Source organism: Macaca thibetana, chromosome X (assembly GCF_024542745.1).
Source record: "Macaca thibetana thibetana isolate TM-01 chromosome X, ASM2454274v1, whole genome shotgun sequence".
Classification (NCBI taxonomy): domain Eukaryota; kingdom Metazoa; phylum Chordata; class Mammalia; order Primates; family Cercopithecidae; genus Macaca; species Macaca thibetana.
Genome location: NC_065598.1, coordinates 46,991,022 through 47,015,626, shown reverse-complemented (window position 1 = coordinate 47,015,626; position 24,605 = coordinate 46,991,022). Strand labels below are relative to the sequence as shown.

At 45.5% G+C, this 24,605-nt stretch overlaps 2 protein-coding genes and 1 non-coding gene across 3 annotated transcripts in view; 1 reads left to right on the top strand and 2 right to left on the bottom strand.

Moving 5' to 3' along the window:
- The window catches only part of ZNF157 (zinc finger protein 157), a 42,261-nt gene extending 23,982 nt beyond the window's left edge, over nt 1–18,279 (bottom strand). Inside the window, exons 1-2 of the mRNA XM_050775822.1 lie at nt 17,752–18,279; nt 13,826–14,012 (exon numbers count right to left, since the gene is read on the bottom strand). Coding sequence (XP_050631779.1) covers nt 13,826–13,897 — 72 coding nt within the window. The 5' untranslated portion in view covers nt 13,898–14,012; nt 17,752–18,279. The remainder of the gene's footprint in view (nt 1–13,825; nt 14,013–17,751) is intronic.
- The window catches only part of NDUFB11 (NADH:ubiquinone oxidoreductase subunit B11), a 477,292-nt gene that overhangs the window by 253,994 nt on the left and 198,693 nt on the right, over nt 1–24,605 (top strand). The window lies entirely within an intron of this gene.
- Nucleotides 340–468, bottom strand: LOC126947042 (small nucleolar RNA SNORA11). Its single transcript, XR_007722893.1, has one exon. It is a non-coding gene; the product is annotated as a small nucleolar RNA SNORA11 (small nucleolar RNA).

Here is a 24,605-nt window from a genome sequence, read left to right as displayed (position 1 = left end):
TGGGAGGCTGAGATGGGAGGATCTCTTGAGGTCAAGAGTTCGAGACCAGCCTGGCCAACATGGTAAAACCCTGTCTCTACTAAAAATACAAAAATTAGCCAGGCATGGTGGTGCACACCTATAATCCCAGCTACTTGAGAGGCTGAGGCAAGAGAACTGCTTGAACCTGGGAGGTGGAGGTTGCAGTGAGCTGAGATTACACCGCTGCACTCCAGCCTGGACAAAAGAGCAAGACTCCATCTCAAAAAAAAAAAAAAAAATAGAAAGAAAGAAAAAGAAAATAAAATATTGTTTCTATCATCCATATGAAGATTTAACAAAAGATTTCTTTTTTTTTTCATATGTGGGGCATTTGTTCAGAGAGAGGTCACAAGTTTTGTGCCCCTCATCACAATGACCCCAGATTCCCATTGGGTGTGTTGTAAACAGAGGAAGCATTCTTCAGGCCCCGTGCTCGGAGCACACCCCAGAAGATTTCTTGACACTCAAGTATTAGGAACTGCCGCATGCAGTGGTTCACACCTGTAATCCCACCAACTCAGGAGGCTGAGGCAGGAGGAGTGCTTGAGGCCAGGAGCTCGAGACTAGAGTGGACAACGTAGTGAGATTCTGTCTCTACAAAAATAAAAATTAAAAAATTAGCCAGGCATGTTGGTGTGCGCCTATGGTCCCAGCTATTCGGGAGACTCAGGTGGAAGACTCTGACTGAAAAAAAAAAAAAAAAAAAAAAAAAAAAAACATAGCCAGGCACAGTGGCTCAGGCCTGGAATCCCAGCACTTTGGGAGGCTGAGGCGGGAGGATGACTTGAGCTCAGGAGTTCAGGACCAGCCTGGGCAACACAGACCTCATCTCTACTAAAAATTTTTTAAAAATTAGCTGGATGTGATGACAAGCACCGGCAGTCCCTGCTACTCAGGAGGCTTAGGTGGGAGGATCATTTGAGTACAGTAGTTCGAGGCTGCAATGAGCTATGATTGTGTCACTGCACTCCAGCCTGGGAGATGAAGCAAGATGCTGTCTCTAAGAAAATAATAATAATAAGGTAATAAAAAATTAGGTATCAGGAACTCTCCACTATAAAGGAATTATTGATTTCTCTGTATAAGTATTACAATTTTTTTTTTTTTTGAGACAGAGTCTTGCTCTGTCACCCAGGCTGGAGTGCAGTGGCACAATCTCAGCTCACTGCAAACTCTGCCTCCTGGGTTCAGGTGATTCTCCTGCCTCAGCCTTCCAAGTAGCTGGGATTACACACATGCGCCACCACGCCTGGCTAATTCTGTATTTTTAGTAGAGATGGGGGTTCTACCATGCGCCACCACGCCTGGCTAATTTTTGTATTTTTAGTAGAGATGGGGGTTTTACATTGGCCAGGCTGGTCTTGAACTCCTGAGACCACCTCAGCCTCCCAAAGTGCTGGGATTACAAGTGTGAGCCACCGCGCCCGACTGAGGCATTGTAATTCTTGATTGCAGCTCCTGCTCTGCTGTGTCTTCCTAGAATATACAGATTAAGCAAGACTTCAGGACCAGGCATGGTGGCTCACGCCTGTACTCCCAGCACTTTGGGAAGCTGGGGTGAGTGGATCACTTGAGCTCAGGAGTTCAAGACCACCCTGACCAACATGGTGAAATTCCATCTACTAAAAATACAAAAATCAGGCTGGGCACGGTGGCTCGTGCCTGTAATCCCAGCACTTTGGAAGGTCGAGGTGGGCAGATCACCTGAGGTCGGGAGTTCAAGACTAGCTTGACCAACATGGAGAGACCCCATCTCTACTAAAAATACAAAACTAGCCAGGCATCGTGGTGCATGCCTGTAATCCCAGGCTACTCGGGAGGCTGAGGCAGGAGAATCACTTGAATCCGGGAGGCGGAGGTTGCAGTGAACTGAGATCGCCCCACTTGTTGCCAGCCTGGGCAAGAAGAGCGAAACTCCAACTCAAAAAAAAAAAAAAAAAAAAATTAGCAGGTAATGGTGGTGCACGCCTGTAGTCCCAGTTACTTGGAAGGCTGAGGGACGAAATTGCTTGAACAGAGGTTGCAGTGAGCCAAGATCATGCCACTGCACTCCAGTCTGGGTGACAGAGTGAGACTCCATCTCAAAAAAAAAAAAAAAGACTGCAAAGTTTTCTTGTTCGGTAAATTCAGTAGGATTGCTGACACGCATGCCTACTTTCTAAAACTTGTATTGATATTTTCTTCTTTTTTTCTTCCTTTTATTCTAATATTTATTTATACCTAGAAGCATCCTAAAATACACAGGAAACAAAGGCAACAAGCAAATAAATAACAAATAAATAAAAGGCAGATTGGGAGCCGTGCGGGGTGGCTCACGCCTATAATCCCAGGACTCTGGGATTATGGGCGGATCACTTGAGGTCCAGAGTTCAAGACCAGCCTGGCCAACATGGTGAAACTCCATCTCTACTAAAAATACGAAAATTAGCCCGGTGTGATGGTGCACGCCTCTGGTCCCAGCTACTTGGGAGGCTGAGGCAGGAGAATTGCTTGAACCTGGGAGGCAAAGGTTGCAGCAAGCCGAGATCACACCACTGCACTCCAACCTGGCGACAGAGCAAGACTCCATCTCAAAAAAAAAGTCACATACTGTATAATTTCATTTATATAACAGTCGTGAAATGATAACATTCTAGAGATAGAGAACAGATTAGTGTCGGGGTTAGGAACCTGGAGGCGATAGATGGCAGGCACAAGGGTAGCAGGTCTGGTTGTGAAATGGCAGCAGGAGACATCTCGGGGTTGTGTCAATGGCCACATCCTTGTTGTGATGTTATTCTGGAAGGTGTCGCTATTGGAGGAAACTGGATCTCTCTGTATTATTCCTACAATTGCCTGGGAATCGATACTGATCTCAAAATCAAAGTTTAATTTTTAAAAATGCATAGCTCACCTAGGATGGTTGCGTAACTGCTTTAGACTGTGGCTACGCAGTAGTAACCAGAGAGTGTCGAGAACAAGGTTGGGTAGGAGGGAATCTCCTGGACACAGAAGAGAACAAGTAAGAACATGGTGGTGGGAGCCACGCTGCCTAGGTTTGAATCTTGGCTCTGACTCATGCTTGTGCTGTTACTCTGGCTAAGTTACCGCCTTCCTCTGAGCCTCAGTCTTGTCATCTGTGAAACTTGGGTGAATTCATATGTGGAATCAAGGCCGGGTGCAGTGGCTCACACCTGTAATCCCAGCACTTTGGGAGACCGAGGCAGGTGGATCACCTGAGGTCAGGAGTTTGAGACCAGCCTGGCCAACATGGTGAAATCTGTCTCTACTAAAAATACAAAAATCAGTTGGGCGTGGTGGCGTGCACCTGTAATCCCAGCTACTCAGGAGGCTGAAGCAGGAGAACGGCTTGAAGCCGGGAAGTGGAGGTTGCAGTGAGCCAAGATCAAGCCACCTCACTCCAGCCTAGACAACATGAGAAGACTCTGTCTCAAACACACACACACACACACACGTGGAATCGCTTAGGGCAGTACCTGACACAGAGCCAGCATTCAAGAGTTTGTTATGAGAAGAATATACATTTGTAAATACTTAAATACTATTATTTAATTAAATCTTCAAAGAGTTATGAAAGGCAAAGAAGGACCCTTCTCAAGTGAATAACACTAAAGTGATGACAAGTAAATGCTAAACATAATCCTAAATTGGATCCTTTTGCTATAATGGATGCTATTGGGACATCCAAACACGACGCAGTCCATTCGCCTTGGAACTGCCATCCACAAACCAAGCATCTTTTTGTTGGTCAATTGAGAGCTGGAGCATTGTCCAGTCGATGATAGAACTGACCAACTCCTCCTTCATTAGTCCTGGCGGAAGAGTCTACCTGGTTGTGAAAACTGCTAACTCTGCACTCCCCTGGCAGCATATTCTTGTACGAACCATTTCCATGTAATTATGGAACTCCTCTGGGCACTGCACTCCCTATTGGAGCTTTACACTATCACCCAAGACATCATGGATATTTTAGGTTTTAAAATTATTTTATGTCCTTCAATCATAAGGGCACTTTCAATTAATGTCTAATCCAAGCTCAACTGGAAATTCTCTAGCCCAAAGTCCCAGATTACCACTAGGAGGCGCTCTTAGGCTTTTGCCATAAGCGCCGGTCTCTGTTCCACAAAGGGCTATTGTACAGATAATCTGTCTGTGCCGGCACCCCAGGTTCTATTCTATACTTCGTAGGCCTGGGCAATCTTATTGGTTCCCATTTAGCATGTCCAAGTAATACTGCTTGAAGGGTGGATTTACAATACTAGAGAGGGGAAACATTCCACAGTCAGATACAATTTCAATCTCCATAATACATTGAGGTAAAAGAGATGCAACCATTTCAAATAAAGCCTGTTCAAATCTGCAAATTTTCCAAACTTTCACCTTAATCCCATCAACCCTTACATTCCTCCACTGGGATTTCATCAACAGGTTTGAGTGTCACAATACTAGTTAGAGGAAGTATTCCCTGTCAGTCATAACATCCATTCCCATAAAACATTCAGGTAAAACCTGTTTGTTTTTATTTTAAAAAAAAACTAATTATTGGCCGGGCGCGGTGGCTCAAGCCTGTAATCCCAGCACTTTGGGAGGCCGAGACGGGCGGATCACGAGGTCAGGAGATCGAGACCATCCTGGCGAACACGGTGAAACCCCGTCTCTACTAAAAAATACAAAAAACTAGCCGGGCGAGGTGGCGGGCGCCTGTAGTCCCAGCTACTCGGGAGGCTGAGGCAGGAGAATGGCGTGAACCCGGGAGGCGGAGCTTGCAGTGAGCTGAGATCCGGCCACTGCACTCCAGCCTGGGCGGCAGAGCGAGACTCTGTCTCAAAAAAAAAAAAAAAAAAAAAAAAATAGGCCCAGGAAGCATAAAACCCCAAGTCAAAGGTCAAACCGCACATTTGATCTCTGAAGTCGCCTGCTTGACCCTCTTCCAAGTGTAGTTTGCTTCCTTTCATCCCTGCTCTAAAGCTTTTTAATAAACTTTCACTACAACTCTAAAACTTGTCCCGGTCTCTCACTCTGTCTTATGCCCCTCAAATTCTTTCTTCTGAGTAGGCAAGAATTGAGGTTGCTGCAGACCCGTATGGATTCTCTGCTGCTAAACGGAAGACTTAATACTGTTAACATGTCAGTTGTCCCCACCTTGATCAGGAGATTCAACATAATCCCAATCAAATTCCCACCAAATTATTTTATGGCTATCAACAAACTGATTCTAAAGTTTATATGGAAAGGCAAAAATCCAAAATAGTCAACATAGTACTAAACAAGAACAAAGTCAGAGGACTGAGACTACCCAACTTCATGACTTACTATAAAACTAGAGTAATCAAGGCAGAGGTATTGGTGAAAGAATAGGCAAATAGATCAATGGAACAGAATACAGAGCCTAGAAATATATATACACAGAAAAACAGTCAACTGATCATTGACAAAGGAGCAAAAGAAATTCGGTGAAGAAATAAGTCTTTTCAACAAATGGTGCTGGAACAACTGGACATCCATATGCAAAAATAATAATAATCTAGACACAGTCCTTATATGTTTCACAAAAATTAACTCAAAACTGGGAGGCCAATGCAGCGGATCACTTGAGGTCAAGAGTTCGAGATCAGCCTGGCCAACATGGTGATACCCCATCTCTACTAAAAATACAAAAATTAGTCGGTTGTGGTGGTGTGCACCTGTAGTCCCAGCTACTCAGGAGGCTGAGGCAGAATTGCTGGAACCCAGGAGGCAGAGGTTGCAGTGAGCCGAGATCGCACCACTGCACTCCAGCCTGGGTGACAAAGGCTAGAATGCAGACCCTGTCTCAAAAAAAAAAAAAAAAAAAAAAAAAAAAAAAAAAAAAAAAAAAAAACTCAAAATGGATTATAGACCTATATGTAAAATGAAAACTATAAAATTTCTATAAGATAACAAAGAAGAAAATCCAAGAAACCTTGAGTTTGGTGATGAGTTTTTAAATACAACACCAGCCAAGTGCAGTGGCTCGTGCCTGTAATCACAGCACTTTGGGAGGCTGAGGTGGGTGGATCGCTTGAACCCAGGAGTTCAAGACCAGCCTGGGCAACCTAGTGAGACCCCATCTCTGTAAATATATATATGTATATGAATACAAGAGCAAAAGTATGACCTGTGAAAGAAAAAAAAAAAGTATGTTGTACATTCTTTTTTTGAGACGGAGTCTCGCTCTGTCGCCCAGGCTGGAGTGCAGTGGCCGGATCTCAGCTCACTGCACCATTCTCCTGCCTCAGCCTCCTGAGTAGCTGGGACTACAGGCGCCCGCCACCGCGCCTGGCTAATTTTTTGTATTTTTAGTAGAGACGAGGTTTCACCGTGGTCTCGATCTCCTGACCCTGTTATCCGCCCGCCTCAGCCTCCCAAAGTGCTGGGATTACAGGCGTGAGCCACCGTGCCCAGCCATGTTGTACATTATTAAAATTAGAAACTTATCTTCTGTGAAAGACACTGCTGACAGAATAGACAAGCCACAGACTGGGAGAAAATATTTGCAAAACACTTATCTCATAAAGGACTTGTATTGAAACCACTGTTGTAAAATTATAATGAGAAAATTATTACAGTGAAAGAGATCCAACCTAAACCAACTCCATCTTGCTGCTAACCTTCAAACTGTCTTTGTTCATTCCTGGGCACAGACCAAACTAACTTTGAGAGGAACTTAGTTTTGTTTTTTGAGATGGAGTCTGGCACTGTCTCCCAGGCTGGAGTGCAGTGGCGCGATCTTGGCTCACTGCTACCTCTGCTTCCTGGGTTCAAGCGATTCTCCTTCCTCAGCCTTCCGAGTAGCTGGGATTACAGGTGCAGGCCACCACACCTGGCTAATTTTTGTATTTTTGTAGAGATGAGGTTTCACCATGTTGGCCAGGCTGGTCTCAAAATTCTGACCTCAGGTGATCCGCCTGTGTGAGCCTAAGTGCTGGGATTATAGGCATGAGCCACCGAGCCCAGCATGAGAGGAACTTGGCTTATAGTTTAAAACAAAGAGGATAACAGCCCTTTCCCAAAACAAACACCTTTCCTGTCTGGGGACTAGCCTGCCTTTGTAGGACTAAGAAATTAGTCACAAGATTAGAAATAATGGTTTAGGAGTCATGCAACTAGAGGCTACGAGATTCTGACTCTACCCAAATTGTTCCTGGGAATAACATCACAATTGTAAAACCTAAGATTAGTGCTTGAGATATTTTGCAGACTCTGAACTTAATTGATCAGTTGGCACCACCCAGATCCATAAACTGGCTCATCTGGTCTTGTGGCCCCCACCCAGGAACTGACTCAGCACAAGAGGACAGCTTCAACTCCTGTGATTTGATCTGTGACCTGACCAATCAGCACTTCCAACTCACTGGCCCCTACCCACCAAATTATCCTTAAAAACTCCAATCCCCGACTTTTCAGGGAGACTGATTTGAGTAATAATAAAAATTCCAGTCTCCCCTATAGCTGGCTCTGCGTGAATTACTCTTTCTCTATTGTAGTTCCCCTGTCTTGATAAATCAGCTCTGTCTAGGCAGCGGGCAAGGTGAACCCATTGGGAGGTTACAGTATCCAAAACATACAAAGAACTCTTAAACTCAACAATAAGAAAACAAACTACTCAATTAAAAAATGGGCAAAAGATCTGAAAAGATAACCTCATCAAAGACATTCAGATGGTAAATAAGCATATAAAAAGGTCCTCAACATCATGTCACTAGAGAATTGCAAATTAAAACAAGGATATACGACCACACACCTATTGGAATGGTTTTTTTTTTTTTTTTTTTAAATGGGTGGGCACGGTGGCTCACACCTGTAATCCCAGCACTTTGGGAGGCTGAGGCAGGAGGATCATTTGAGGCCAGGAGTTCAAGACCAGCCTGGGCAACATGGTGAAACCCCGTCTCTACTAAAAATACAAAAATTAACCAGGCATGGTGGCACATGCTTGTAGTCCCAGCTACTTTTGGGGGGTTGAGGTAGGAGGATCACCTGAACCCAGGCAGGTTGAGGCTACAGCAAGCTGTGATCATACCACTGCACTCTCAAAATAATTAATTAATTAATTAAAAAGCTGACAATACCAAATGCTGGTGTAACCGCCCAATGGGTTCACCTTGCCTGTTGCCCAGACAGAGCAGATTTATCAAGACAGAGAAATTGCAATAGAGAAAGAGTAATTCACACAGAGTAATTCGCAAAGACCCGGAGTTGTATTAATACTCAAATCAGTCTCCCCAAGCACTTGGGGATCAGAGTTTTTAAAGGATAATTTGGGGGGTGGAGGGCGGAGAGGCAGTGTAAGCCGGAAGTGCTGATTGGTCAGGTCAAAGATGAATTCACAGGGAATCGAAGCTGTTTTCTTGTGCTGAGTCAGTTCCTGGGTGGGGGCCACAAGATCAGATGAGCCAGTTTATCGATCTGGGTGGTGCCAGCTGATCCATCAAGTGCAGGGTCTGCAAAATATCTCAAGCACTGATCTTAGGAGCAGTTTAGGGAGGGTCAGAATCTTGTAGTCTCCGGCTGCATGACTCCTAAACCATAATTTCTAGTCGGGTGGCTAATTTGTTAGTCCTACAAAGGCAATCTAGTCCCCAGGCAAGCAGGGGATTTGCCTTGGGAAAGGCCTGTTAACATCTTTGTTTTAAACTACAAACTAAGTTCCTCCCTAAATTAGTTCAGCCTACGCCCAGGAATGAACAAGGACAGCTCCGAGGCATGAAGCAAGATGCAGCTGATTAGATCAGATCTCTTTCACTGTCTCAGTTACAATTTTGCAATAGTGGTTTCATTGGTGAAGATGTGGAGCAACAGTAATACTCATTCATTGCTGGTGGAAATGCAAAATGGTGAAAAACGGGAAGACAGTTGGGCAGTTTCTTTCTCTCTCTCTCTCTCTCCTTTTTTTTTTTTTTTTTAGACGGAGTTTCACTCTTGTTGCCCAAGCTGGAGTACAATGGCACGATCTCGCCTCACTGCAACCTCTGTCTCCCAGGTTCAAGCCATTCTCCTGCCTCAGCCTCTCAAACAGCTGGGATTACAGACACCTGCCACCACACCCAGCTAATTTTTTGTATCTGTAGTAGAGATGGGGTTTCACCATGTTGACCAGGCTGGTCTTGAACTCCTGACCTCAGGTGATCCACCCACCTCAGCCTCCCAAAGTGCTGGGATTATAGGCATGAGCCATTGTGCTCCGCCTGGGCAGTTTCTTATAAAGCTTATAAAGCTTATATGACATAGCAATTATGCTCCTAGTTATTTAACCAATTGAGTTCAAAACATGTTCACACAAAAATCCGCACATGAAATGTTCATAGTAGCTTTTTTCATCATTGCTAAAACCTAAAAACAATGAAAGTACCCTTCGGTAGGTGAAGGAATTAAGCAAACTGCACTGCAATCCATGGAACTATCAAACCACAAAAAAACATGGAGGAACCTTAAATACAAATTGCTAAGTGAAAGAAGCCAGTTTGAAAAGACTACATACTCCATGATTCCAACTATATGACATTTTAGAAAAGGCAAAACTAGACCTGGTATGATAGCTCACACCTGTAAATCCCAGCACTTTGGGAGGCTGAAGTGGGCAAATTGCTTGAGCCCAGGAGTTCAAGACCACACTGGGCAACATGGTAAAATTGTGTCTCTATTAAAAAATCCTAAAAATTAGTCAGACATGGTGGCATGTGCCTGTGGTCCTAACTACCCAGGAGGCTGAGATGGGAGGATCACCTGAGCCTGGGAGGTGGAGGCTGCAGTGAGCAGTGATCACACCGTGGCACTCCAGCCGGGGTCACAGAGTGAGGCACTGTGTCCAAAAAAAAAGGCAAAACTACAAAGACAGTAAAAAATGAGTGGTTGATAGAGGTTCAGGCAGAGGGAAAGGCAAGATGAATCGCTGAAGCACAGGTGAAACGGAATGAAACTGTACGAAGCTGCACTGGTGGATATATATCATGATCTATTTGCCAAAACCCCTATGTACAACACAAAGCAGTGAGCCTTACTGTAAACTGTAGGCTATAATTAATAGTAATATATCACTATTGGTTCATTAATTTTTACAAATGTACCACACTAATGCAAGATGTGAATAACAGGGAAAACTGCGGGGTTGAGGAGGTGACAGTACATGGAATTACAGGTAGTATCTTAACTCTTCTGTACCTCTAAAACTGTATTAAAAATGATTGTCGGCCAGACGTGGTGGCTCACGCCTATAATCCCAGCACATTGGGAGGCCGAGGTGGGTGGATCACGAGGTCAAGAGTTAAAGGCCAGTCAGGCCAACATGGTTAAACCCCGTCTCTACTAAAAATACAAAAATTAGCCGGGCATGGTGGCGCACACCTGTAGTCCCAGCTACTCGGGAGGCTGAGGCAGGAGAATTACTTGAACCCGGGAGGCAGAGGTTTCAGTGAGCCAAGATTGTCAGCCTGGCTCGGGGCTCACGCCTGTAATCCCAGAACTTTGGGAGGCTGAGGCAGGCGAATCACCTGAGGTCAGGAGTTCGAGACCAACCTGGCCAACATCGTGAAACCCTGTGTCTACGAAAAATACACAAAAATTAGCCGGGCATGGTGATGGGTGCCTATAATCCCAGCTACTTAGGAGACTGAGGCAGGAGAATTGCTTGAACCCGGGGCGGGGGTGGCAGTGACCTGAGATTGTGCCACTGCACTCCAGCCTGGGCGACAGAGGAGACTCCGTCTCAAAAAAAAAAAAAAAAAAAAAAAAAAAAAAAAGTTCAGGGAAATGTGCAGTCCTAATTAGGGAAAAGGAGTTGGTCCAGGGCATATAAACAAAAAGAAGACGCAGGTAAGTTTAAGTTATGGCCCTGTCTTTCTTTATGGCCCAGGACATATAGTCCTCTTGAGCAAATAACGTACATAACTCATAAACTTCCTGCTTATCATCAAACACTCCAATTCATCATCAAACACCTCGGCTGATAGAAGAATGCAAGTTAGCTCCCTGCTACCTTGGCGTTATCAAACAGATCAAGAACCATCCTATAAAATCTCCAGCAAGCCTTCGTTTCCTCGAAGTCAGTTCCTCTTTTGCTGATTCTACCCGTTGCTCTCTTGCAATGTATTTTCCTACTTTCTCTAATAAATCTGCCTTTCTTTACCTACAACTGTCGTGGTAAATTCTTTTACCTGTGAGCCACCGGCCCAGACAGTGGCCGCTTACCCTCAACAGGAAACACAAAACTGACTATGTTTACTGGTTTATTATAAAGGATTTTTTTTTTTTTTTTAAGACAGAGTCTCACTCTTTTGCCCAGACTGCAGTGCAGTGGTGTGACCTCGGCTCACTGCAACCTCCGCCTCACAGGGTCAAGTGATTCTCCTGCCTCAGCCTTCCGAGTAGCTGGGATTACAGGTGCCCGCCACCACACCCAGTTAAATTTTGTATTTTTAGTAGAGATGAGGTTTTATCGTGTTGGTCAGGCTGGTCTCGAACTCCTGACCTCAAGCAATCCTCCCACCTCAGCTTTCCAAAGTGCTGGGATTACAGGCATGAGCCACCGTGCCCCACCTGTTTTATTTTTTGCAGTGATGAGGTCTCACTTTGTTGCCCAGGCTGGTCTTGAGTTCCTGGACTCAAGCAATTCTCCAGCCTTGGCTTCCCAAAGTTCTGGGATTACAGGCATAAGCCACCTCTCCCACCAATAAAGGATATTTTAAAGAATACAAATTCAGGCCAGGCTTGGTGGCTCACACCTGTAATCCCAGCACTTTTGGAGGCCGAGGCAGGCGGATCACCTGAGGTCGGGAGTTTGAGACCAGCCTGACCAACATGGAGAAACCTCATCTCTATTAAAAATACAAAATTAGCTGGGCGTGGTGGCATATGCCTGTGATCCCAGCTACTCGGGAGGCTGAGGCAGGAGAATCGCTTGAATCCGGGAGGTAGAGGTTGCAGTGAGCCGAGATCACACCATTGCACTCCAGCCTGTGCAACAAGAGCGAAACTCCATCTCAAAAAAAACAAAAACAAAAACAAAAACAAAAAACAAATACAAACAAATCACAGTCAAATAAAGAGATACACAGGGCAAGGCATGGGGGAAGGGGCCTGGAGTCTTCATGCCTTCTCTGGGTGCACCACCCTTCAGGAATCCCCATGCGTTCGGCTACCCAGAGCTCTCCAAACTATTCTTTTGGGGTTTTAGGTGGGCTTCATTATGTAGGCATGATTGATTAAATCATTTGCCCTTGTGGATCGACTTGACTGTCAGCACCCTCTCCCCTCCCAGGTGGTTGGAGGGTCCCAACCCTCTAAACCTACCTTAGTCTTTCTTGTGACCAGCCCCATTCAGAAGCTGCCTAGGGACTGCCAGGCATCAGTCAACTCATTAGCATACAAAAAGACACTTTACTACTTTAGAGATTCTGAGGATATTAGGAGTTGTTTGCCAGGAAATACCATTATATATTTCACAATATCACATCCCTACAAAAACCTTACACAAACTATCATAGGATCTTTATTCATAATATCCAACAACTAGAAACAACCAGGATGTCTTTCAACCAGTGAATGGTTACACTGTGTGGTACATCCATGCCATGGAAAAGTATCAGCAGAAAAAGGAATGGGCAGGGCACGGTGGCTCACACCTGTAATCCCAGCACTTTGGGAGACTGAGGCAGGTGGATCACGAGGTCAGGAGTTAGAGACCAGGCTGGCCAACATGGTGAAACCCCGTCTCTACTAAAGATACAAAAAATTAGCCAGGTGTGGTGGTGCACACCTGTAATACCAGCTACTTGGGAGGCTGAGGCAGGAGAATAGCTTGAACCGGGGAGGCAGAGGTTGCAGTGAGCCAAGATCGCACCATTGCACTCCAGCCTGGGTGACAGGGCGAGACTCTGTCTCAAAAAAAAAAAAAAAAAAAGAATGAACTATTGATATACTGTTAGCTATTGATATCTCCACAGAATTTTGCTGAATGACGAAAGCCAGTCCCAAAAGGTACATATTGTACAATCTGAATAATACAACAGTATCTTGTTTTTGTCCTTTTTTTTTTTTTTTCCTTTTCATGGAGAACAGGGTCTCACTATATTGCCCAGCAGGTCTCAAACTCCTAGGCTCAAACTATCCTCCTGCTTCTGCCTCCCTAAGAGCTGGGATTACAGGCATGAGCCGCCATGCCCAGCAAATACAACATTTCTTTTTTTTTTTTTTGTGAGACAGGGTCTCATTCTGTCACCCAGGCAGAGTGTAGTGATGTGATCTCAGATTACTGCAACCTCCGCCTCCAGGTTCAAGCGATTCTCCGGCCTCAACCTCCTGAGCAGCTGGGAGTACAGGTGCGCACCACAACACCCGGTTAATTTTTGTAGTTTTAGTAGACAGGATTTCACTATGTTGGCCAGGCTGGTCTCAAACTCCTGGCTGCAAGTGATCCACCCACCTTGGCCTCCCAAAGTGCTGGGATTACAGGTGACAGGCGTGAGCCACCGCGTCCAGCCACAACATTCTTGAAATGAAAAAATTATACTATTGGAGAACAGATTAGTGGTGCCCCGGAGTTAAGAGGGGAGTGATGGAGGAAGTGAAGTGGTTGTGTCTGTTTAATGACAACATGGGGGATCCTTGTGAGGATGGAAATGCTCTGCATGTCAATATCCTGGGTATTACAAGATGTTACTACTGGGGACAAAAACTAGGTAAATGGTACATCGCATTTGAATCTACAATTATCCCAAAATATAAATTTAACTAAAAATAGATAAACTAAAACAACATATAGAAAAAAATATAGGATCCTCCTCCTCACCTCAAAAGATCTGCCAGGTTCTCCTGGAATCAGGGCAGGGAATCCCTGGGGTGATGTCGCATTAGCTGGCATGTTCACCCTGGGCCTCAGGCCACCTTCCGTGCTGGACAGCTGTCTGTGTGTAGAGGGTCCTGCAGCCTCCAGTAAGGGGTAAGGCTCAATGGCTCCACAGGGACACCAAGAAATCCTAAAAGGACAGTATCCGTATCATCAGTGTCATCCCACATTCATGCCACAATGTTCAGCATCCCCAGAGCATTAGCCAAGGTGGATTATGAAATGATCAAATTTGGAGCCAAATTAATGAGCTTGGGGTCTCTTCTTGAGTGGCTCTACCAGGTGCTTCACTTGCTACTCAGCCAGCCTACACCTCAGTTCAAGTTCAAAGCAGATCTGGGTTTAGGAGAAGTAGAACCGGGGCAGTGCTTAAGGGTGCTGAAGGCCCATGGGGTGGGCAGGTGATGGGCATGTTCAAGGGGACCTGGTGGGTGACTGTGAGGGCAGGAAACCTGGAAAGCTGATAATCTAAATGAAAGGAAATATTAGCCGATCCTTTCTTCTGCCTTCTTTTTTTTTTTTTTTTTCCACTCTTAGATGAAATATCCCTCTTAAATTCTTCTATTGGGAAGCTTTTAGCCTTTTCTTTCCAGAAAAAAAATGGTTCAATCTTAATAATGTTATGTTTTTTTTTTTTTTTTTTTTTTTTTTTTTGAGATGGAGTTTCGCTCTTGCCGCCCAGGCTGCAGTGGAATGGTGCAATCTCTGCTCACAGCAACCTCCGCCTCCCAGGTTCAAGCAATTCTCCTGCCTCAGCCTCCCTGGTGGCTGGGATTACAGGTGCCCGCCACCACGCCCAGCTAATGCTGGTATTTTTAGTAGAGACGGGTTTTCACTATGTTGGTCAGGCTGGTCTTAAACTCCTGACCTCAAGTGATCCTCCCACCTCTGCCTCCCAAAGTGCTGGGATTACAGGCGTGAGCCACTGCGCCTGGCCTAATGCTATATATTACATCAACAAATTACAGGGGGAAACACTCTGCTATTAACTTACACCAAAAAAGCATCCAACGCAATTCAGCAGCCATTACTAATGTAAGCTCAAAATGAAATCAGGGAAGAAGGAAATCACTTAAATGCCACAAAAATCAATTATGAAACATAACCCTGAAACACCATGCTAAAAAGTAAAATGATGAAGCTATTGCCATAAAATTAGTACTGTCTGCTATAACCCAAAATTGTTTTGTGGGCTCTAGCTCACACAAGAGAAGATGAAATAATTAGAGTGGGCTGGGCACAGTGACTCATGCCTGTAATCTCAGAACTTTAGGAGGCCAAGACAGTAAGGTTGCTTGAGTCCAGTAGTTCGAAACCAGCATTGGCAACAAAGTGAGACCCCCGTCTTTACAAGAAGTGAAATAATCCAAGTGTGGTGGTCCACACCCGTAGTGCCAGCTACTAAGGAAGCTGAAGCAGAAAGATAACTTGAGCCTGAGAGGTGGAGGCTGCAGTGACCTCTGATGGTGCCACTGCACTCCAGCCTGGGTGACAGAGCAAGAATTTGTCTCTAAAAGAAAAAAGAAAGAAAGAAAGAAAAGAAAAGAAATAAATAATCAGGCTAGGTGCAGCGGCTCGTGGCTTTAATCCCAACACTTTGGGAGGCCGAGGCAAGAGGATCCCTTGAGCCCCCAGGTGTTCAAAACTAACCTGGACAACATGACAAAACCCAGTATCCTTAAAAAACAAACAAACAAACAAACAAAAAACACACACAGAGTTGCAGTGAGTTGAGATCACTCCACTATACTCCAGCCTAGGCGACAGAGTGACACCTTGTCTCTATTAAAGAAAAAAAAAAGGAGGCCGGACGAGGTGGCTCACGCCTGTAATCCCAGCACTTTGGTAGGCCGAGGCAGGCTGATCACCTGAGGTCAGCAGGTCAGAAGTTCGAGACCATGGTGAAATCCCGTGTCTACTAAAATCACAAAAATTAGCTAGACATGGTGGCAACACACCTGTAATCCCAGCTACTCGAGAGGCTGAGGCAGGAAAATTGCTTGAACTTGGGAGGCAGAGATTGCAGTGAGCCGAGATTGCGTCACTGCACTTCAGCCTGGGCAACAGAGCAAGACTCTGCCTCAAAAAAAAAAAAAAAAAAAAAAAAAGAAAGAAAGAAAGAAAAAAAAGGCAGAAAGAAAAAAGAAAAAAATAATTAGGGTGAACATGAACACTGGAAAGAAATGAAAATGAAAATGTAGCTTTCTTGCCAATAAGATTATTTTATACATAAAAAACCTACCAGACTGCTAAAAGACTACTAAAAATTCATAGGGTATAATACAATGTAAGGGGCTGGATACAAGGTAAAATTATAAAAGCAGATAGCTTCTTTTTTTTTTTTTTTTTTTGAGATGGAGTCTCACTCTGCCACCCAGGCTGGAGTGCAGTGGTGCAATCTTGGCTCACTGCGATCTCCACCTCCCTGCAACCTCCACCTCCCAGGTTCAAGCGATTCTGAGATTCTGCTACCTCAGCCTCCTGAGTAGCCGGAATTACAGGCGAGCGCCACCATGCCCGGCTAATATTTGTATTTTTAGTAGAGACGGGGTTTCACGATGTTGGTCAGGCTGATCTCGAACTCCAGACCTCGTGATCTGCCCACCTCGGCCTCCCAAACTGCGGGGATTACAGGCATGAGCCGCCGCGCCTGGTCAAAAGCAGACAGTTTCTCTCTACAATAACAACGAGCCAATGGAAACAAAATTGCATAAATAATGATAGCAAAAACTATATAAAATACGTAAGTGTAACTTTGTTGTTGTTTTTTTTTTTTTTTTTTTTTTTTTTTTTGAGACAAGGTCTCCCTCTGTCATCCAGGCTGGAGTGCAGTGGTGCAATCAAGGCTTTCGCAATCAGGCGATCTTTCCACCTCAGCTTTTTTTTTTTTTTTTTTTTTTTTTTTCCGTACAGACGGCAGTCTCCCTGTGTTGCCCAGGCTGTTCACTCCTGGACTCAAGCAATCGCCCTCCTCGGCCTTCCAAAGTGCTGGGATTACAGGGGTAAGCCACTGCGCCCGGCCAGAATAAACATTTTAAGGAGGTGGGCCTATACGATTACAAAAAGAGAAAAATTTTGACTAATATAAAATAGTCGGCCTGGCGCGGTGGCTCACGCCTGTAATCCCAGCACTTTGGGAGGCCGAGGCGAGTGGATCGTTTGAATCCAGGAGTTCTAGACCAGTCTGGGCAACATGGCGAAACCCCATCTCCACTAAAAATATAAAAATTAACCGGGCTTGGTGGCGCGCGCCAGTAATCCCAGCGACTCAGGAAGCCGAGGCACGAGAATCGCTGGAAACCGGGGAGGCGGAGGTTGCAGTGAGCCGAGATCGCGCCACTGCCCTCCACCCTGAGCGACAGAGTGAGACTCCGTCAAAAAAAAAAAAAAAAAAGACGGTGTATACAACATATTCTTGATTGCAGCTAAAGATATTCTTAAGGAAAAGGGCATGCTCTTAAAATTTTCTTTAACAAAGAAAGGCTGAGCATTAATGAATTAACATTCAATTTAAGAAGTTAGATAAAGAGAAAACAGTACAGATAAGAGCAGAAATTAAAGAAATAGAAAACAAAGGTACATCAGAAGAGATATGTGATCAGAGGAGCAACAACGTCAAAAGTTGTTTTTTTTGGAAAGGCTAATAAAATTAGCAAACCTCTGGGAATACTGATAAAGGAAAAACCCAAAGCGCACACTATTAAGGCTGGACATCAAGACACAGCAGGGAATCTAAAACCTGACTACTCCAGAGGCCCTCATCCCTGACACTCATAGATTCCCATTCATTAGGTTCTTTATTTCCCCACCAGTTGACACCACAACTGCCAATGCATCATCCCCCGAAGCCAACAAAGCTTCAAAATCACCTGAGCGACTATCACGCCATAAAACCTCGTGCACTGCATTTAGCGTCGCGCGCCAAGAAGGCTTAAACGGCCTCTGAGGGGGATTTCCGTTTCCTGTCCTCACCCCGACACTGCACCTTCTAGGGCTGTTGATTTTGCACACGATCAGTAGAACTGAGAGGTTGTAGTCTACTCACTGAACACAGCCCTGTTACGGATCGGCGGAGACTTGGTCCATGAGTGGCGTTGTCAGGCGAGGAATATGGCTGCGCTATGTCGTGTCTCATGGGGGCGGCCATCTTAGCACCCATTCCGTACAGTGGGCTGTTCCACAGAAGGCGGGGGCGAGAGGGCGTTCACGGGTAGAATCCTTCTAGGGGCAAGATTCTGGGAGAAGCTGGTCTTTGGAACTCGGTTCTATAAGTTTGGGCAAATTTTAAAGAAGCAGAGGTGCGCCTCCTACCCAGGGAGGATGGGGCGTGTTCTGATGTTCAAGGGATCCACCACTGGGCAAGAGGAAGAAGTCAGGGTGGTACAATCCCCCCCTTGGCGATACCACTGGGAAGAGGGGGAGAAATCAGGTTAACACAGGTGCCCGTCGTGGGCGATACCACTGGAGAAGAGGGGAAAGGAGTCAGGGTGTACAATCTCCCGATATGCTGCGGTTACCATGGAGAAGACTTGAACTCCCCCATCTCCATTACCCTCCTTGCCCCACTACAATGATAGTAGTTAGGAATAATAATAATAATAATAATAATAATAATAGTCTTTCATATGAACAACCAATGGTTTTTCTTTCCTTTTTTTTTATTTTTTTATTTTATTTTTTTTTTTTTGAGATGGAGTTTCACTCTTGTTGCCCAGGCTGCAGTGCAATGGCACGATCTCGGCTCTCCACAACCTCCGCCTCCCGGGTTCAAGCGATTCTCCTGCCTCAGCCTCCGGAGTAGCTGGAATTATAGACATGCTCCGCCACGCCCGGCTAATTTTGTATTTTTAGTAGAGACGGAGTTTCTCCATGTTGGTCAGGCTGGTCTCAAACTCCCGACCTCAGGTAATCCACCCGCCTCTGCCTCCCAAAGTGCTGGGATTATAGGCGTGAACCACCGCGCGGGGCCATGGACAACCAATGGTTTTTTTTAGCAAATTATCAATAGAAAAATGCTTAAAGCCCAGGCGCGGTGGTTCACACCTCTAATCCCAGCACTTTGGGAGGCTAAGGTGGGCGGATCACTTGAGATCCAGAGTTCAAGACTAGCCTGGGCAACATGATGAAACTCGTCTCTACTAAAAATACAAAAATTAGCCGGGTGTGGTGGCACACACCTGTAGTCCTAGCTACTCAAGAGGCTGAGGTGGGAGGATCGCTTCAGCCCAGGAGTTAGAGGCTGCAGGGAGTTATGATTGCACCACTGCACTCCAGCCTGGGTGACAGAGTGAGACCCCATTTCAATTTTTTTTTTTTAAAGAAAAATGCTTAGAAAATGGCCAAGCGCGGCCAGGTACGGTGGTTCATGCCTGTAATCCCAACACTATGGGAAGGGGACGCAAGAGGATCACTTGAGGTCAGGAGTTCAGGACCAGCCTCAGCAAAATGACAAAACCCGTCTCTACCAAAAATACAAAACTTAACGGGTGTGGTGGTGTGCATCTGTAGTCTCAGCTACTCAGGAGGCTGAGGTGGGAGGATGGCTTGAACCTGGGAGGTGGTGGTTGCAAGTGAGCAGAGATCACGACACAGCACTCCACCCTGGTCAACAGAGTGATACCCTGTCTAAAAAAGAAAAGAAAGGGAAGAGAAGAGAAGAGAGAAGAGGAGCCTGGCGCCATGGCTCAGGCCTGTAATCCCAATACTTTGGGAGGCCAAAGTGGGTGGATCACCTGAGGTCAGGAGTTTGAGACCAACCTGGCTAACATGGTGAAACTCTGTCTCTTGTATTAGTAAAATATAAAAATTAACCGGCCGTAGTGGTGCGTGCCTGTAATCCCAGTGACTCAGGAGTCTGAGACACGAGAATAGCTTGAACCCGGGAGGTGGAGGTTGCAGTTAGCCGAGATCACATCACCGCACTCCAGCCTGGGTGAAAGAACGAGACTCCATCTCAAACAAACAAAAAATGTTATTGATCTTGGCTGGGCGCGATAGTTCATGCCTGTAATCCCAGAATTTTGGGGAAGGCCGAGGTGGGCAGATCACTTGAGACAAGCCTGAGCAACATAGTGAGACCTCATCTCCGCAAAAAATAAGCAAAATTAGTTGTGCATGGTGACGTGTGCCTATAGTCCCAGCTACTCAGGAGGTGAGGAGGTGGGAGGATCTCTTGAGCCTGGGAGGTCCAGACTGCAATAAGCCATGATCGCACCACTGCACTGCAGCCTGAGGGACAGAGGGAGACACTGTCTCAATCAATCAATCAATCAAATGGTATTGATCTTGATTACTGAGTTTTTTTAATACCCTCTTACATTTTACACTTAAGGCAAATGCCTCCCTCACCTTACCCTAGTCCTAGCCCTGCAGAGAAACCTTGTTCTTAAAATCATAGACTATTGGAAATTTTCCTGTTTGAAACAATATCAATAAGAATAAAACCTCCTACTCTTCCCTGGAGGATCTAAGCTACTGTGATACAGAGAAATAGCCTTGATTTCTGACCCAGGTGCCGAGCTTCAGATAATGGGTATCTGAAGTCAAAACTTCACATCTATGTTTAGTGTTTATTTTTTTTTTCTTTTCTTTTTCTCTCTTTTTTTTTTTTTTTTTTTTTTTTGCTGAGATAGGGTCTCACTCTGTCACCCAGGCTGAAGTGCAGTGGCATGATCATAGCTCACTGCAACCTCAACCTCCTGGACTCAAGTGATCCTCCCACCTCAGCCTTCCAAGTAGCTGACAGACTACAGGCACACACCACATCACCCAGCTACCTTTGTTCGTTTTTTGTAAAGACAAGATATTACTATGTTGCCCTGGCTGGTCTTGAACTCTTGGGCTCAAGGGATTCGCCCACTTCAAGTGCTAGGATTACAGGCCTGAGACACTGCACACAGCCTATCTTTCGTGTTTCTTCTTTGTTGTTGTTTCGTTTTTTCATTTTTCATTTTTTGAGACAGAGTCTTGCTCTGTTGCCCAGGCTGGAGTGCAGTGTGTGGTCTCGGCTCACTGCAACCTCTGCCTCCCAGGTTCATGTGATTCTCCTGCCTCAGCCTCCCGAGTAGCTGGGATTACAGGTGTGTGCCACCACACTCAGCTAATTTTTGTATTTTTAGTAGAGACAGGGTTTCATCATGTTGGCCAGGCTGGTCTCGAACTGCTAACCTCAAGTGATCCACCCGCCTCAGCCTCCCAAAGTGCTGGGATTACAGGCGTGAGCCACCGCGCCCAGCTTCTTTTGTGTTTCTAAAGAAAAAGGACCTTAGGTCTGCTTCACAGTCTGAACCTAATGTTGATCCTTTTCCATACCAACCTCCTTTGCTTTGGGCTTGTCAAAACACTGCTTCATTTACATTTTACCTAAATTCCACTCCTATATCTTATAGTAATCCCATTCCTTCCTTTGTTCATTGACACTAAGGTGATCAGCCATCCCTGTTTGCCTAGGAATGGGGTTTACTGGGACAAGGGCATTCAGTTCTAAAAGCAGGAAAGTCCTGGGCAAACTGGAACAAGTTAAGTTACCTTAGGTGAGACATCCCCACAGTTCCTGTGGGGCGTGGTCTTCCTTGCTGCAGCAGGTTAATAAACCCATTTCTTTCGGGACTAGAAATGTGACCTTGGTAGTCTTTATCAAGGTCATTAATGTTGGAAGAGTTCACAGAGGTGAAGTTTGAGATCATTCCTAGTATGCATTGACGGTGGAAAAATGAATAGGCCTGATTCAGGCTCCAGGTCAGCGGGGCATTGCTGGGGGAATAGTTAGTCAAAGGCTGAATGCTAAGCTATACCAGAAAGGCATTGATGGTGGAAGAGTTATTAGAGCACTAGATTGAGGTCAGACTAAATTAATACTGCTGGGAAGCCGGGCGTGGTGGCTCACGCCTGTAATCCCAGCACTTTGGGAGGCCGAGGCGGGCAGATCACCTGAGATTGGGAGTTCAAGACCAGCCTGGCCAACATGGTGAAACCCCGTCTCTACCAAAAATACAAAAATCAGCTGGATGTGGTGGCTCACACCTGTAATCCCAGCTACTTGGGAGGCTGAGGCAGGAGAATCGCTTGAACCCAGGAGGCAGAGGTTGCAGTGAGCCGAGATCGCGCCACTGCACACCAGCCTGGGCGATAGAAAGAGCGAGACTGTCTCAAAAAAAAAAAAAAAAAAAAAAAAAAAAAAAAAAAAAGATGGGGTTTGAAGTTGGTCCAGAAGTGGTGACAATGTTACCAGGGGCCTAGATTTTAGATTTTGACAAGGGAATTATTGACGGTGGATTAGATAACAGATGACCAAGTTCGAGGTCCAGCCAGATGAGCAGTGGTGGCAGCAGAGTTCATAGAAACCAGCAGTTTGAGATTTCTTGTCTAGACCAAATCGGGGGGGTTGTAGATAGATGGTGCAGCTGACCAATGGCTGCATCGGGGAGGTGGGATCTGGTTTCTGGTGGCCAATGGAATGAAGCAGCCGGTTCTAGGGAGAAGCCCCTGTTGCTATGTGCAGGGTGGAAAGGACCTGAGTTGCTGCAAATAGTTAGCCAATGAATGCACGAGAAGTTGGGCGTTTGTCTCTTCAGCCTATGGCAGTAACGGTAAACTGTTACTAGGTAGTAACTAACCCCGTTGCCATGTGAAGTGAGGCAGCCAAAGCCTAGCTTGAGAAGCTGTGGACTGAAGGTGCAGTTAGCTAATGGCTGAATATAAGAAACAGGCTCTGGTCTCCCAGGTCAATATGAGGCTGCCTGATCTATAAATCAGCAGAAGTCCCCATTGTCCAGTGCAAGGAAGGGGCCAGTCGGACATAGCCTGACGGGGATGCAGGTAAATGGCACAGCTGGAGGTAGTTGAAGTGGGTGGGAACACAGCCCGAGGTTGCTTTGGAGAGATGGCGCAGCTAGCCAATGGCTCTGTGTGGGAGGCAGGCTTTAGTCTCCATGGCCAATGAAGTGCGAACATCCTTGTCACTAGGCGAAATAATTTTGCAGTTCAAATTACATCATTAAGAATGAAGCATCTTAATGCCTGAGAGACTAAATCACTTTGACACAGAACAGCAGCCTCAATTTCCAATCCTAGTGGAAGACAGGGAGGAGATGTAACATGAGACGTTGCAGACAGATGACACAAAAAGGAAAAGAAATAAGTTAAATGAACTTTAATAACATACTTTGTTTGAACTACATAACCAAACATTCTTATTTCAACATGTAATTAATTTTTAAAATTACCTAGATATTTGGCATTATTTTTGTGGTAATAAGACTGTGAAATCAGATGTGTATTTTACACTGACAGCAAATCTCAATTTTGAAAGCTAAATTTTCATCAGAAGTACTTTATTTGTACTCAGATATCTTTCACAAAATTTAGTTGAAAACATCGGTTAACATTCCTGGCATGGTGGCACATGCCTGGAATCCCAGCACTTTGGCAGGCCGAGGTGGGTGGATTACCTGAGGTCAGGAGTTTTTTGTTGTTGTTGTTGTTTTGTTTTGTTTTGTTTTTGAGACGGAGTCTCGCTCTATCCTCCAGGCTGGAGTGCAGTGGCGCGATCTCGGCTCACTGCAAGCTCCGCCTCCCGGGTTCACGCCATTCTCCTGCCTCAGCCTCCCGAGTAGCTGGGTCTACAGGCGCCCGCCACCTCGCCCGGCTCATTTTTTGTATTTTTTAGTAAAGACGGGGTTTCACTGTGTTAGCCAGGATGGTCTCGATCTCCTGACCTCGTGATCCACCCGTCTCGGCCTCCCAAAGTGCTGGGATTACAGGCTTGAGCCACCGCGCCCGGCCGAGGTCAGGAGTTTTAGACCAGCCTGGCCAACATGGAGAAACCCCGTGCCTACTAAAAATACAAAAAGTTAGCCGGGTGTGGTGGCGTGTGCCTGGGAGGTTAAGGCAGGAGAATCACTTAAACCCAGGAGGTGGAGGTTGCAGTGAGCCAAGAACACGCCATTGCACTCTGGCCTGGGCAACAAGAGCGAAACTCTGTCTCAAAAAACAAAACAAAAATATTCACAAGTGACCAGGCACAGTGGTTTATGCCTGTAATCCCAGTACTTCGGGAGGCCAAGGAGGGAGGATTGCTTAAGGCCAGGAGTTCCAGACTAGCCTGGGCAACATAGTGAGACCCTGTCTCTACAAAAACTAAACAAAATTAGCTAGTCATCATGGTGCTCCCCTGTGGTCCCAGCTACTCAGGAGGCTGAGGAGGGGAGATGGCTTATGGCCAGAGGTTCCAGGCTGCAGTGAGCTATGATTGTGCCACCATACTCCAGCCTGGGCAGCAAAGAAAGATTCTGTCTCTATAAATAAATAAACAAACAAACAACAACAAATTCATAAGTCGTTCCAAATATACTTTAAAAGTTTTCCAATAATTGAATTATCTATTTTATTGTGTGTGTTAAATTTTTATTTTTTATTTTTGTGGGTACACAGTGGGTGTGTATCTAATTTAAATGTTAAATTAACTAAAATGAATAAATTTTATTTTATTTTATTTTATTTTTATTTATTTATTTTTTTTTGAGACGGAGTCTCGCTCTGTCGCCCAGGCTGGAGTGCAGTGGCGCGATCTCGGCTCACTGCAAGCTCTGCCTCCCGGGTTCACGCCATTCTCCTGCCTCAGCCTCCCGAGTAGCTGGGACTACAGGCGCCCGCAACCGCGCCCGGCTAATTTTTTGTATTTTTAGTAGAGACGGGGTTTCACCGTGGTCTCGATCTCCTGACC